Source organism: Lolium rigidum, chromosome 1 (genome assembly GCF_022539505.1).
Source record: "Lolium rigidum isolate FL_2022 chromosome 1, APGP_CSIRO_Lrig_0.1, whole genome shotgun sequence".
Classification (NCBI taxonomy): Eukaryota; Viridiplantae; Streptophyta; class Magnoliopsida; order Poales; family Poaceae; genus Lolium; species Lolium rigidum.
The window spans coordinates 28,089,638-28,105,905 of NC_061508.1; the positions used below are offsets into that span (position 1 = coordinate 28,089,638).

Genomic DNA, 16,268 nt, shown 5'->3' on the forward strand with positions numbered 1-16,268 from the left:
TTGGGTGGAGGTGAGGGATTCCGGTATTTGTTCCTACCAGTGTACATCGCATCCTTCCCTTTCTCGGATCTGACGGAGGTGTCTTTGATGGTACGGGGATTGGATTTGGGTGTTCTCTGGTTTTCCTTCTGCGTTCCGAGGATCCGGTTCACGATTCGTCATCGCGATGGCGATTGTCGTAGGCGTCCTTCGCGCGATAGAGACGCAATGCTCCGGGTTGGATTCCAACCTGCGTGAAGTGTCTGCCTTGCTCTGTTGCTTCATTGCTGAGGCAACGAGCGTACGGACGTACTCGATGTCGATTTCCTCGGTCTTTTTCTTCAAGATCTCCGCAGCCTTCTTCATGTTATCCTTTGGAGTTGCGAGTGGCTGTTGCTCTGTGGGGGTCGCGAAGGTAATCTTGCGGGGAGGTATAGCATCCCGCCTGATTTTATCGGCCTCCCGCTGAAGCTCGGTGACCTTATCTTTCCAGTGTTGCTGGAGCTCCTTGACTTTTACCAGTTGTTCGTCAACCTCAAGCTCTCGCTGGTGGAAATTTTCCACGAAGTGCGCGGCTTCTTTCCTCTCATCCAGCATTGCCGCTGCGGTTGCGCGAACTTCCGGGCTATTGCCAGCATCTCCTGTCTTTTAGCTTCTAGAGCCTCCGGATCTGCGGCATCGTCAGGGGTTATGGGTTTGTTGAGAATATCCGAGTGTGCGATTGCCTCCATGCCTGCTTGCTCAACCAGCTCTTCTGGGGACAGCACTTCCTTGTGCGGACGCTCCCGCGAGAGTGGAGATCCTGCACAGGATGGCTGTGGATCGGAATAGGTGTTGTCATCTTCTGATCGCGTTGATCCAGCGCCGCCAAGGTTGCAAGGACCTGTTTAGGCTGGGCGGATTCAACTTCGGGCTGATCACCGTATCCGTATTCCTTCGCCTTGCGATCGAACTCTTCAGTATCCATGGAGGGGGCATCCCGGAAATTGGGCTTAGATTACCCGGAATCGACTCTTCAACCGGAGTTCCGCTTTCTCCGACGGCCCTCCTGCCGATCCGGAGCAACGTTGTTTTCCGGGGCCTCGCCTCGCTCGGGACCGGCTCCGGCTTCTTGAGGGGCGGTTCCGGCGGTATGGGCCAAGAAGTGCACGAAGTGACACCTTTGATTCTCTAACACCCGGGAGACCCGAGCGGATCTGCATTGGTCTTCCACCTTTATTTCCTGCTCAGGGGCGGATTGGGTGGGTTTTGATTTTTTCAGATCTAAGGCGGAATCTTCCTTGGGAAGTTCCTGCGTCTCAGATCGGATCTTCGCGACTGTGTCCTGCTCAGCGGCGGTCGCGTCAGCGCTACTTACCAGTGGGTTTCCGTCGGAATCGACGGTTTCCCCGATGAAGATGTGTATGCCGCCAACTGGGACGATGGAGAGCTTGACGGGGTTTGTCTTAGCCGGAATCCAGCACTCATCCGGAGGGACGATCGGAAGGTTTCCGGCGTAAAGGACGCGCCCCACAGCGATGGTGTCGTCGTACCTTCCCATGGCGGAACCCTCCCAGTTCCGGCCTCCAGACGCCGCTGGCCCCACGGTGGGCGCCAACTGTCGTTGCCTAATCGACGGTGCCTCGATGGAGGGATCCTCACAAGGGGGAGAAGAAGTAGGGGCCATAGGGCTGAGTGCACACGGGACGGTGGTACGCGATTTACCCAGGTTCGGAACACCTGCACGATGACAGGGCCTACTGCTGCTTGTCTGGAATTATCTGGGCGCTTTCGCGTTATTACAATGAGTTGTGGTTGTGCCTCTAGGGCTCCCGGGATCCGGCTTATAAAGGCGCACGGATCTAGGGTTTACATGGAGAGTCCTAGCCGGATTACAGGTTTGCCTAACTACGGTACTATGTCTTGCCGTGTACGTCAAGGATCCGCCTCCCTCTATACGTCGTCCCGGATCCGGGTTCCTCCAAAGGTCGGTCGGATCCGGCTCCCTTCTCCTGGGCCGGACTTCATCCTTCAGGATCAACAGCAACTGGGCCACCTGATGGGCCACATGCCACATCACCATCTATGGGCCACCCGGGCTTGCCGGATCTAGGCACTGTCGATGGTACACCCATGAAGTATACCCACAACAAGCGACATCAGCGCCTCATCGCCTGCAGCGACGACCTCGAGGACTGCCCAGGGCTGCGAGCGGCATACTTGGCGTCGCTGAACGACAAGGACGCCTGGAGGGGCGACATCGACACGGCGATCGTCATGTCCATCCGCGACTCCGGCAAGCCGCTCGTGGACCTCACCGACGACGGCGAGGTAGGACCAAGCGGCCTCGTGAAGGACAACCCCGACGAGCGCGTCAAGCAGGAGGTCGTCACCGACGACATGTACAACTTCCACTAGTACTACTACGCCTCCGGCCGCCGCAAGTTCTTCTAGATTAGGTTTAGTTTAAATTTAGTCGAATCTCGTTCGAATCTATGTAATATATGCCAAGTTTGGATGAATTTAATCAAATCTCGCTCAAGTTTAAAATTTCCGAAATTTTGTTTGGGGGTCTCGACTGGAGAGCGACGTCCCCCAAACGCGGCACGAACAAAACACGTCCCCCAAACACTCAATCCGATGCTGTTTGGGGACGATTTAGGGACACGACTAGAGATGCTCTTAGAGCATCTCCAGCCGCGTCCCCCAAAGCGTCCCCCAAAGGGATTTGGGGCGCGCCGGACCAAAAAACCGTTCCAGCCGCATCCCGCAAAGCCCATTTTTGTCCGGCGCGCCACGATACGGTGTCCGGCGCCCCGAGCCCGTCCCCGTCCCACAGGGGACGCTCCGGGCACGCCAGACACAACGAAAAGCGAGGAACCGACGCGGGCCCGACGCGTCAGCGGCTCGGAAGCCTAAAACCCCGTCGCCTACCTTTGGTCAAGCGACGTTAATGGTGTCCCTGTTTTCCCAGGCGACGCAGGGACGCGTCTCGTCGTGCATGGCCGCGTGGCCGTCCGCGCCGGCGTTATTGCGTGCAACCACCCGCTGCCTCCGCTGTTTAAAGACACCCTGCAATTTCTCACCGCTCACAAACCTTCTCGTCGCCGCCGCCTCCCCCCTCCCAGATCTTCTCCTCGTCTCTCCAAAAAATGTCGAGCTCGTCCTCCCGCAAGATCGCCGCGGCGAACGACTTCGGCCGCGGCAGCCTCACCGTGGCGGAGGCGTGGGCGCTGTACCACGCCCGGTATCCAGCCCCGCCGGACATGCGGCTGCCAAGCAGCGGCGACTGGAAGATGGCCGTGAACGGCATTGGCGTTCCGCCGCCGCCGAAGCCGCGCACGGACCAATGGTGGGACACCGTCAAGGCCCGTCGGGCTCAACTCACCGCCTAGGAGCGGTTGGATCCGACGTGGGCGGTCGACAACAACGACGCCTGGTGGACGACGTACTTCAAGGCGAAGTATGACATCGAGATGCACAGCATGGAGGGGCTCGTCGGCGGCCCCAATAGTTGGAACAAGGACGGCCGCGCCCTGTTCTGGGGCGTTCCGGGGCGCACCCTCGACAACGTCATCCGCGGCATCCGCAACGGCGCTCCAAGGCTGGAGATGCCGTCGTCGCCGCCGTCGTCTCCTCAATGGCAGCCGAGGAGGACGACGAGTACGTCGTCCTCCTCGCACTCTTCTTCCTCAGGACCGGCGTGATCGACGTCGTCCTCGTCGTACCGGTCGGCGCCCTACACCGTCCCCAAACGGGAGGTGAAGGAGGAGCCGACGACGCCCGTCAACACGAGGCGTGGCGGCAGCGGCAGTCGGCGGCAGCAAGGAAGGCGCGGCGGCGCCCTCCTCATCCCAAAGCCGGAGGTGAAGGAGGAGCCGGAGGAACCGTCGCGAGCGGCGCCGCTGGCGGAGTACGAGCGGCAGCAGCGGCTCATCGCCAGCAGCGATGACCTGCCCAGGTCTACGGGCGGCGTTCTTGGCGTCCATGAACGACAAGGACGCCTGGAGGGGCGACCTCAACGCGGCGATCGCCATGTCCATCCGCGACTCCGGCAAGCCGCTGGTGGACCTCTCCGACAATGGCGAGGCAGAACCAAGCAGCTTGGTGAAGAACGAGCCCGTCGATCCGGCGCGTTTTGGGGACGTTTTGGAGGACGCGGCTGGAGATGCTCTTAGCCTGTCTAGCCACAAATATACTTACATACACAAGTAGGTAGTACAGTACGTTGGATGCATTCGTCGACACAAATTCAGGCATTCAGCCGAGTGGAGACAGCAGGAGTCTACTAGCAGCTGTCCACTTGTGGACACCGCAAGGCTCGAAGCTCCCCGTTGCAACGGAGACGGAACGATCATCCAATATTCCAATGCCCCCCATCCAGTCGGCAGTCGGCACGAGCCCAGGAATGAAACAACCAACCCAAGGCCAGCACCAGCAGGGCCAACCACAACAGCTCATACCCGCCGACGTGGGCCCCACCTGGAATTAAACAACGTCTCCACCCAACCCGAGCTGTCCTCCAGATCATCCTACTACTACCCGCATACCCTCCCTCCCACCTCTGCTTTCCCCCCTCCCCTGCCCTGCCCTGCCCCCGAGGAAAGAGCCGACTCCACACGGCAGAGGCGGTGACCGGCGGGATGTCGATCCTCTACGCCGTCGTGGCGCGGGGCTCCACGGTGCTGGCGGAGCACGGCGCCGCCTCCACCAACGCCAGCTCCGTCGCGCGCCAGGTGCTCGACCGCCTCCCCGACGGCGGCGCCGACAGCCACGTCTCCTACACGCAGGACCGATACGTCTTCCACGCCAAGCGCACCGACGGCATCACCGCGCTGTGCATGGCCGACGACGCAGCAGGAAGTAAGCCACCCGCTTCCTCTTTCCTCCCCCTCCGGTCCTCCTCGCAACCGGAGTAGTAGTAGTACTCTGCTGCCTGCCTTCCTGCAGCGACCATGTTTGTAGTATCTCCCTTCTAGTAGTAGTAAAATTGATGCGGTTAGACGGGTGAGAATTTCGAACTTGGCCGCGGCTGGGGGTTCCGTTGGCGCGGCGGGAGGAGAATATTGGAGATCCGGAGACCCCAGGAGCTAGTCCTGGGTGGCGTTTCTCACCATGCGCGTCTCCCATGTCTGCCTCTTCTCTGCTGTGTTGCTACTCGCAGTCCTCAAGGAGGGGCGTGGTTATTCAGATCGATTCAGGGCTCGCCAATTGTCGTTCCAGGATAGATTGGAATTGCCGACTCGAGGCTCCGGACCGGCCGCCTGAATTTTGCAGCTCTTTCACATGGACCTCAAACGCGTTCGCGTTCAGTCATACTAGTATTTACGGCTTTGGTAATCCTCAGCCCGTTTGACCTTTTTAAAATCTCAGCCACCTCAAACTGCACACATTATCAAGCCTAAGCATTCCAGGCTGACCGCAAAATTTAGTACTGTATACTATTCGTTATACTATATGGACTGGTAACATGGGGGTGATGATAGCTTTGGTAATCCTCAGCTGTTTGACCTTTTTGAAATACTATATCCGTCACCTCAAACTGGACAGTATAGAGCCTAATCATTCCTGTCTGGAATACCCAACCGCAAATTTTAGTTTATTCGTTATATATATGGAGTAACATGGGGGGTGATGATAGTTTGATATCATATCCACAGCCAACTCTGCAATAAACAATTTCTACTGTCTGCCCGCCTGGTTCATAGTCTAGCGCCTGCTGAAAGCAAACTGTAAAATCCCCAAGGCCAAATTGAGTCTATTTTGTGTTTCCGACAGCTGCGTATTCTGTTTTCTGCTAACCAGATCTTCAACATTAAGCATCGATTGACATCTAAAGGTTGATAGGCTTTTGTCTCTGCGGCTTACCATTTCTATCTTGTGATGTGAAATCACCTACCGATGTCCTTATGAAGCTTCTTTCTGTTGCAGGACGTATCCCGTTTGCGTTCCTTGAGGATATCCATGGAAGGTTTGTCAAGACGTATGGCCGCGCTGCGCTGACAGCTCTTGCTTATGCGATGAACGATGAGTTCTCGAGGGTTCTCGGTCAACAGATGGATTACTATTCAAATGACCCTAGTTCCGACAGAATAAATCGAATGAGAACTGAAATCAGTCAGGTATAGCCTTTCAGTCCTTGCCTGAACATCACCCTCATGTAGATTTCAGCCAATATTCTGGAGGTAGTACAATATTGAAAAACGTGCATTCTTAAATTTAATTGAGCTCATGCCTCATGCTGTGGTTTCCAATGTAGTAGTAAACAAGAAGTGGTACATTCACGTGGAGTAGTTGAACTATTGTCTTATACTTTTACAGTAGTTGGTACCATCAAATATTCCCTCCGATTTTGCATTACTTCCATGGCAGATGCTTATGACCAAGCAAATCTGGAAGTTTGAAATGATATTTTACTCTTCATTATTCCCTTGCAGGTTAGGAATGTCATGATTGATAATATTGATAAAGTCCTTGAAAGGGGTGATCGTTTGGACCTATTGGTGGACAAGACTACAACTATGCAAGGAAATACAGTTCGGTTTAAGCGACAAGCTCGTCGCTACAGAAGCACTGTTTGGTGGAGAAATGTCAAACTCACGTATGTAAATTGTCTTATTAAAACCAGTTACAACATGTTTGCATCTAAACATGTTTTTTATGCTTGCTTCCTAGAGTACTAACATTATGTTCATCAACTTCTTTGCACTTGTTTTATCACATTCACCATTAACTTGGCTTAATTGTGCTCCTTACAATCTTTACGAAATAAAAGCCATAAGCTTGTGTGAAATACATTAGGTACTCTCCAAAATGACTTTATTGTGCAGAAATTAGTGCAATTTTGTTGATACTATCTCTATCCCAAAATAGGATGCCTATAATATTTGGATAAAGTCAAACTTCTTAAATTTTGACCAACTATATCGAAAAAAGTGTCAACATTTATAATCCCAAATTAATACAAAACCATCATGAAATATATTTTCATATTATGTGCATTTAAAATTTTAGATGTTGATATTTTTCTGTACATAGTTGCTCAAACTTTAAAAAGTTTGACTTTGACTGAAAACTATGGGCATCCTAATTTGAGAAGGAGGGAGTACTGAAGTTTGCTGCGTGAAACAATGACGGACCTGACCTACATGTAGTATATGTGCATACATACATATTTCAGTACTTGTCTTGGTAGTTCTGTCAATAGTAAAGTGAGCAACATAGATTTTAGAATAAATTACCTTCTCCTGGATTCGAAAGTGTTGTATGTGAATAAGCAGATACTTCTTGACTTTATATTCTGAATCAACTGTTCATCTTATATTTAGCAGCGCAGTATATGAACTTGAAGTAGAATCTGTTCATTCTCTTAATTTGTCTTTATGTGTGAAGCATCTAGCTTACAGCCTTACACTACCAAACAATGTATATGCCAAGGGTGGTTACCTAAACCATCACATGTTTTGTTTACTTTGCTGCTTTTCGGACCTTTTGTCAGCATAAACATCTGATGCACATTGTATTTATATTTTCTTATTTTTGCAGGGCTGCTTTGATTCTGCTTCTCTTGGTAATTATATACATCGTCCTCTTCTTCATGTGCAATGGCTTCACGTTGCCGACCTGCATCCGGTAATTACCATCTTGTGTTGTGCTTGTGTGTGCACGACCTATCTCCCTTGCCCAGGAGAGCGACTGTTGCAGCACCATTGCAACCAGTTGCGTTGCAGAAATTATTTTTTGTGTGCAGAGAAAGGACACCTGCTATTTATTCTGTAATTGTGACACTTGGATTGTGAAGAATATTGAAAATGGAGTGTGGCCGATTTGGGTTGATTCTGTAGCCACCATTCGTGTGGTTGTACATGATTTGTGTACTTTAATGCTCAGGAGAGTGTAATCCAGTAGTAACAAGTAGCATCATCTGTTGAAGTTGATAGTTTCTTTTTTTCGGGAAGTTTATGTTTTCACAGAGTTGAAAATTGGAATGGCTGTCTCGAGCAGCATCATTCACGCCCTTTGCTTTTGATCTATTCCATCTATTCAATATTAGTTGTCGCAGATTTAGCTAATATAGAAGGAAGTATCTATTTTTTTTTTTGAACTGGAAAAGCTTTTTCATTATTCAACATGCACAGCAATATCGCTGGCAACAACAACCTAGGCAAAGTCTGAAGCATGATTCGGCCATACGGCTTGAGAAACATCACATAGCTTTGCACCATACGCTGCGAGAACATCCGCTACCTTATTACATGCCCTTGGGCAAAAACTAAACTTGAAACAAATAAAATTCAAAAACTGAACTGTGAGTCCCACTCAATGACAATTCAGGAGATACCCCAATCCTGCACCACCTGCAAGGCTCTACTGCACGCTTCTGCTTCTGCTTGGAGAGCATCGTTGACATGGTTTAACTTTCCTGCCGTAGCACCCACGGCTTCCCCTTTAGAGTTCCGAACTATGAAACCCCAGCCACCACTTCCCGACATAGGATCAAAGGCGCCGTCTATATTTATTTTGAGCACGTCTACATCAGGAGGTCTCCAACATGGTACCAGCCAGTTTGACACTTCCTTCTTTTTCACAAAGAAATCTTCATATTCTGTAGCCAATCTTTGCACTTGGACTACTAATTGATCCTGCCTCCACACTCCTCCCCCTGTATTCAACTTATTCCTGGTTTTTCACCAGCTCCACAAAAGGGCAATACATTTCAGTTTGGCTTTTGTTTCATGTTGCATAATATTGGTGATCATTTGCTTTGGTTCGTGGTACTCATTTAGAATTTTTGGCACATCTTCCAAACCTAACTCACGCCATATTGCTCTGACGGAAATTCAATTCGGCTCCCGGGTGCGTATGCACCCTCTACCACAAAATCATATTTCGAAATGTCGAAAAATTTCACAAATTTTTTTACATGTACATGTTCATAATATATGTTCGTTCGTCAAGTTTCACGAAAAAACAATATTTTTTGTGGTCTATATAAAAAAGAGAAAACTTATCTTGTGAAAAGCATTATTTTTAGCACTGAGTTTTGTCACACGTCACATGATAAGTCGATTTTTTATGAACAACTTTGTAAGCGTGTAGCACGAGAAGATTTACATGTGAATTTTTGGTTTCAATTTTTTTGAAGTTCAAAATATGTGTAAGATGCATTTCAAAATAGAGGGAGCATATGCTCCCCTGTTTCAAAACACATCTACAGTTTAAAAACAAATGTCCTCCATCTTCATTTAGCCACTTGCATACTGGACACAATGGCTCAACCTCTATCCCTCGGCGTTTGATATTCCAGTTAACCGGTAAACAATTATGTGCCATGCGCCACAGGAAGTATCTATTTTGGTATCGGCTCATCTCAGCGTGGGATCGAATACTTGAATGGAGGCCTCAAGCTGGGTACTCAGAAACCACAGGCCCTTGCCGCAGATCCTGGATCGTGCGGTACGGAGCGCCCGTGGGAGCAGACGAGATGAACTGGAGGCAAGGTTCCGCTGTCTTCCCACGTTGCCAATTGCCATCCAGTCAGATCCCCAGCACGGCGGCAGCGCATCCCCGTGCTCTGAAGCGCCGCCCACGGCGCCATGAATGCAACGAGACTCCGCCAACTGCCGGGAGCCAGATCAGATCGCAGATCATGACCTCCGACGCCAAGACTCCCAAGGGCGCCCATAGGTAAACAGGTAAACAGCAGACCAGACAACAAAAGCAATGTAGTAGTATCAGTAAAACAGAGAGAAATCTCACTTCAGCAAGTCACTTAAATCATGTTTTTGTTTCAGGCAGAGGTACTTGGAAAAACCCACGGATGTCTAAAAGAGTAAAAACGATGCCCAACATAAAGCAGTTTAGATAAACTTTGCCACTTTGCAGGAATTAATTAATTCAGTAATAGGGAGCAACGCTCCGATGCCGTAGATGATGATGACGACGACGACGAGAAGAAGGCGGTTCACTGTGCCCACTGGAGTGAGTCTTGTGCTCTGCTTGGTAAAGGGTAACCTCCTCTTCCCAAGCCGCAGCATGACCAGTGCGGTTCATCAGCTCTTGCCCGGGTCATGTGCGAGCATGATCATCTCGGCAAGTTCGCTCGAAGAGTCATCGAAGAAGCCTGTCCTGGACTCCGAGGTTGTTCCTAGGAGATCGGCATCAACCAGATGACCTTGGGTGCTGTCAGTTGGCATCCCACTCCTGCTTCCGTAACCTTGAGCGCAGACTGCAAACGGATCTGTAGAGTCGGAGTTTTCATATGCTGCTTCGTGTCCGCTTGGGAGATCTTGGTACGGTGTCTCCGGCTGCGGCACTGCTTTGCTGAGTGCCAGAGCGTTGGTAGTACCTTCATGATCTTCAGAGCCTGTCGGCGAGTATGAAGCTTCAGCAACTTTCTGATAAAAGGATGTCTTTTGGTCACAATGACCCTCACCTGTAGTGGTATCCACGGTGCCAGAATATTCCGAGACAGACGAAGTATCAGTAGCCACCATTTGCAAAATTCCATCCTCGTCGTGGTTGGGCCACAGATCCATGGTTTCAGGGTTCTCCAGGTGCAGAATATCATCTGTATTAACCACTCCATAGCAGCTTCTAGCTCTTTGCTTTTGTTTCTCTTGGAGGGATGCTTCAGTTTCCACATGACCAACATCCACCTCACTCCTAGTTTCAGCAATAGTCTGCATGTTACCAAAACTGAGCTTGGGCGACATGTTCTTTCCAGAATCTTCGAGAACCAATGATCTATCGCCTGTAACATCCTCACAGCAGCCGTGAGTCCTTTGCTGTTCAACTTGCTGGAGCATTTCGGTTTCAAGATACGTTCCAGCCATCTGAGTACAGGTGTCGTTCGATGACATACCGATGCTCTTGGGTTCACAGCTCCCCTCAGATATTGTCAGGATGTCCATAGGTTTGGTATCTTCATGATTTTCAGAGCCTGTCAGTGAGTACATAGCTTCAGCATCTTTCTGATAAAAGGATGTCTTATGGACAGTATCCTCATCACCTCTACTTGTGTCCATGGTGCCACAATATTCTGAGACAGCGCCAATAATACCACGGAAACATTTCTCCCATGGGAGCTTACAGGCTTGCTGAGGATCAGTAGACGCCATTTCCAAAGTTTGATCCGGTAACATATTCTTGTGTGCACTATCTCCATGGCTTTCAGGTGAAAGAAAGTCACTGGCCACATACCCAACAATTCCATCAGAAGATAAACTGTTCTTACCACGATCTCCATCACACTTGGGTGATGTCTTCAAGGTTACAGAACTTTCCTGACATAACGCTTGATCAGCAGCATTAACAATTTCACCACTGCTTGGAGCTCTTTGGTAGGGTTGCTCTTGCAGGGCCACATCAATCTCTAGACGGGAAGCCTCTACATAGTTATAAGCTTCATCAGATGACAAGCTTTTATTCCTTTCACAACTTCGATCAAACTTGGGTAACATTTCTTCAGAATTTTCTGGCACCAACACTTCATAACGGTGAACCACCTGGGAACAGCTCTGGACACTAGGGGTTTGTTTCTGATGCAGAGGCATTTCAGGGACCAGATGGCTAGAAGAAACATGCCTGGTAATCCCATCAGATGGCAAGCACATCTTGCTTCGACAATCTTCATCATGGTAGGGCGAGAAATCCATGGTTCCAGGCTTCCCCAGGAGCAACATTTTATCTCTGTTAACCACTCCATAGCAGCTCTTGGCACTTTGGTTTTGTTTCTCTTGGAGGGATGTTTCAGTTTCCAGATGGCCAAAAGCCACCTCACTCCTAGTTTCAACATTCAAAACAGGCTGCCCGTTACCAAAACTGACCTTGGGCGCATTTCCAAAATCTTCGAGAATCAATAATTTATCACTTGTAACATCTTCACAGCAGCTTTGGATCCTTTGCTGTTCATCTTGCAGGAGCACTTCGGTTTCAAGATAAGCTCTAGCCATCTGAGTAGAGGTGTCAGCAGATGAAAAACCAATGCTCTTGAGTTTACAGTCCCCATCAGATATTGTCAGTATGTCTGTAGGTTTGGTGTCTTTCGGAACCAATGCAGTTTCACTTTGATACTCCTCCCGATGGTAAGATGCAATTGCTAGCCGCGTCTTCTTCCTTGCTGCTTCCTCGACATCCTCGGTGTCATAATCCGCATCTCCTCCTTCAACATTTGGATCCTTAACACGCCGCTTAAAATCTGAGAAAGGGGTCCTGATTTCTTCTTTAACAGTGACTTCACAGCTCTCATGTACTTCAGCAGACACTGGGGATTTGTTTAATGCTCTGTCACAGGACTCGGTCAATTTCCTTCTATCTTCAGGAACAAACAGCTTTCTGGATGCATCAGATCGGTCAGGTTCTTTAGCCCAGACATCCCATTCGTTCTCTTCACGAAGATATGGATGTTGGCCTGTTTGAATGTTGCTTGGTTTTCCACCAAAGAACTTGTTGGATCTTCTGTTGTCACCCCTGACAAATGAATAGTTCAGTGCTGGAACTCTCGTCACCTTATCAGCCAAAGGAATATCGATCGTTGCACTATTATCACGTGGGGAGGCCTTGTTTTGCTGTGCCCTCCGCTTTTTTTTCCTCTGAGACCTAGCCTTAATTGATGCAAACGGTTTGGTCATGGACTTATCTCTTTGACTAAATGATTTAGGTCTCCCAATTAACCTAGCAAACACACTTTTTCGCCCTTCAATATCAGCACGGAGCTTTGAATTTGCCATAGGCTGATCGCAATCATCTTTCTTCCTGCGACAGGACTGGTGGAAAGTAGTGTGCTCTTCAGAGTCACTACTGCCTTTAGATTCTGAGGACTGACTCTCTTCTCCAAGCAAATCAGACAGATTATCAACACCGTCACCTTCCTCCATCTGTAGTGGTATATAATCATCAGTACACTCGTCATCCATTGCTTCTTGGGTTCCAGGTTCAGGGACAATGTCTGTATTTGCTGCAGTGTGGAAGGAAGTTCCCGAGCTGTTGGACTTAGCCACATCAGAGATGTCTGGTTGTAACTCTTTGTACATTATTGACATAGGCTTTGCTAACTTGTGAGTCGGTGATGCTGCATCATCCCCAGCAGTGGAGGAGGTACATGTTTGACCAGGGCTTTTGAATGAACCATGTGAACTGTTTGAACCGGACTGGTTATCAGTTTGGTTAATCACAGAAGAAATTTCAGACTCCCTTGGAGGTTCATCCTGTAACCTTGGATTTTGACGAGGCTGTAATCTGTTCCTTGAAGAAAACAAGTGAAGAAGCTTTACAACCTGTATCAGAGGAACAGCCTGGTATCAGTAGCTAAGTAGATTAACAGAACAGCAGAAGACTGTGAAACGGACCTGTTGATGCGATAAACCGTAAGTAAATCTGTTTCTTGAGAAGTAGTTAGCCTGCACTGCATCTTCAAATTCCATTTCCATCAATGGCTTGCAAAACCAAATCCTCTTGAAACGTATCTGTATTTAAGAATGAACACATAACAGGAAAAGTATTAGTCTGAGTTTCGTAATATGTCTGGAAGGGCAAATTTCAAAGCAATACAGAATTTGCTGGTAAATTCTTTTTACCATCGGTAAGCTACAAATCAGCGTGAAAAATGAAATAAAGGGAGGATATATATTTCAAGTGGATTATTTCATAGAGACACAGCAATAGAGGACTATGCTCGGGATGTCTAAAATATATTCGTACCTGACAAGGATAATGAAACCCTGATGAGGCATATGCATCAGGAATAATATTCATTGCTCCATCTGAAGTTGCTTCAAACACCCCATGGAGCTTGCGTTGATCAACATCATACAGGAACAGTGTTGCTCCAGATTTAACTTTTTGTATAAACTCAGTACATTTAGAAGAAAGGCCAAAAATCTTTCTGTCAAAGCACTCCTTCCTGGTCCGGTAGTTGCACAAAAAAATGGCACCATCGAAGGTTGAAACATGCTTACTCTGTGCCTTCCCCATCCAAAAATTCATTCGTCTTCCTTGATGCCATGAAAAAATCACAATGAAAAAGGGTCAGGAGATTCAACAATAAACTCAAATCCAAACATAAGAACTTAGAACATGCTTTCCGGCAGGTATATATATATATTGTATAAAACTGCAAGATAAAACAGCAATGCGATGGTACGAAGCCAATCATATTCAGAAGCTCAGTTTTCCCTTTAGCAATTCAGCAGATGAGTCCCCAGCTCTTCTATTTCATAGATGAAATAAAATTACAGCTCAAGACATTAGTTCCTACCTGTAGAAGTTCATACAAACTAACACAAATATGTATAGCAATATCTTCATAGAACCAGAAGTACAGCATCCGCTGAACTGAACACAATCAGTAATTGCCAAAAGAGGATATGTATATGAATTATTGCATCACATCAAAGGAAGAAACACAAAAACGGACATCTAACCACCACAAGAGCAAGGTTGGTACTCCCTCCGTTCCTTTTTAATTGACTCGGATTTAGTACAAACTTGTACTAAATTCGAGTCAATTAAAAAAGAACGGAGGGAGTACTTTCCAGTTTTTCACTAGCCGGCAACAGGGCTCCATATGCAATACATTCCCAATTCTCCACCACATGGGTCTACAATGCCTGATTATGCAACTAAGCACTGATTTCAACTGAACCATGAGAGGGAGAGGTTCTCCTCTGACATTCAGTTCTCCCAAGGTTCCAATCAAACACACCAGCCTGAAAATCCCCATCCTTACTAGTTACTCCACCAAGTCTAATGCCAACAAGAGCAGATCCAACTGCACGATTTTGTCACAGATTTTTTTTACCCTTTGATGCACACATCTGATGAACAAAAACATCAATCGATGCCGCTAGAGAAGACATCCCAAAAATATTCGGTTGAGTCCTGTGAAACAAGGATTCGTCTGAACCCTCACAAGAAGCAGCCCGCTCACTGCTACGCTGCGCAGGCAAGATGCCTTCCGAAACACCATGTTCTTGTCGGATTGGTCACGGGTAAATCCGCCCCTCTTGGATTCTTGGGAGGGTTTTAGCGCTCAAGAAAACCAAAAACCCCAACTTGCTACCCTGCCAAGAAGGACCCAAGAGGGATTTCCCCCCTTGTACAAGAACGATTGATGCGACTGATAATCGGGCGAGATGATGGGGCGGAGCAAGAAAATCAAGGCAAGAAAAGGAAAGCGCGTACCGTAAGGTAGGTTCACGGACTGCAGAGCAAGCAAGAAATGGAAGAAAAAAACGCAGGAGGAGAAGAAACTGGGGAAGAAGCAAGGTACCAGAAGCCAATGCAGGAGGGGTGGCGCCGCGGATTCGATCACCGCGGATGGGGGGAGGTGTGCGGCCGAGGAGGGGATGAATGCTTGGCCTTGAGGGTTTCTTGGCTTCTCGATGATTCTTTTCTCTCTCTTTACTGTTTGCTTTCTCGCATGGCAGGGGAAGGCTTGGGAGAGTAGTAGTTGAGATGATCAGATGGTGGCAGAGTCTGTTTCTTCCCTTCCCCACCCTTTCTCTCTCTTCACTTCTCTCTTTCTCATCCTTGAAAGCTTTGTCGCTTCTCCGCTCTTCTGTTTGGTACCGTCTGACATCTAAAAATCATGTGTGTACCTTCCTTCCGTTTTAGAGCAACTCTGCTCTTCTTTTAGCAGCAACTCTGCTCTGCTTTGAGCACTCCTTATAATTTATTTATTTTTGAAAATTTCTGGGGAAGTTTAGAACGAAAGTCCCACGAAACTTCCGTAAAAATCTATCTAGCTTGCATAAACAATCCTCAATAATCACGTAGTATTATTTCCCTACCTTGCTCAATACAAGTGATCCGTTGGGGAAGTGACAGGTAGACATACACAGAAAGCACGCAATGCTAGTTGGGGATCAACCCATTTCGCCAATAATGGTAGTGCTTGACATTGTGACAAATTTACCATTTGGTTAGCTATTTTTCCACAATAGGTTATAACTTATTTTAGCATGGTATTCAATGACCACAAAACTCAGGAGACATGGTGGCTGACTCCGCTTTGCTCTCTAAAAATGGTTGGTGAATTGCTTCAACCGGATGGAAAGACTTGAGAATTCAACAGATACTTCTGATTTCCCAATTTTAGGAATTCTTGTTTCTACAGTGCCATCTATTATTTCCCAGAAATTTATGTAATAAGTAAATATATATATCACGGTTAGAAACCATTCTCAACCACTATGATAGAATCTCGCAGCAGGTTATCTCAGGATGGAAGTACAATTAAGCATATGCATCTACTAGTGGCAATAATATGCGTAGCAACTGCAATAAGAGATTCCTATCTGAACGACAAA

At 48.0% G+C, this 16,268-nt stretch overlaps 1 protein-coding gene across 1 annotated transcript; it reads left to right on the forward strand.

Annotated features, from left to right (window-relative positions):
• Positions 1-4,601: 4,601 nt before the first annotated feature.
• On the forward strand, positions 4,602-7,975 carry LOC124685122 (vesicle-associated membrane protein 711-like). Its single transcript, XM_047219441.1, has 4 exons — positions 4,602-4,821; positions 5,890-6,080; positions 6,396-6,559; positions 7,504-7,975. The coding sequence occupies exons 1-4, from the start codon at positions 4,602-4,604 to the stop codon at positions 7,592-7,594; spliced, it is 666 nt and encodes a 221-aa protein (XP_047075397.1). The 3' UTR covers positions 7,595-7,975.
• The last annotated feature ends 8,293 nt before the right edge of the window (positions 7,976-16,268 follow it).

Bases quoted from the DNA above. Each gene is read 5' to 3' on its own strand.
- LOC124685122 (XM_047219441.1), top strand. From the start codon at position 4,602: ATGTCGATCCTCTACGCCGTCGTGGCGCGGGGCTCCACGGTGCTGGCG. The intron at 6,081-6,395 runs GTATAGCCTTTC...ATTCCCTTGCAG, and splicing joins TGAGAACTGAAATCAGTCAG to GTTAGGAATGTCATGATTGA. The intron at 6,560-7,503 runs GTATGTAAATTG...TTATTTTTGCAG, and splicing joins TGGAGAAATGTCAAACTCAC to GGCTGCTTTGATTCTGCTTC.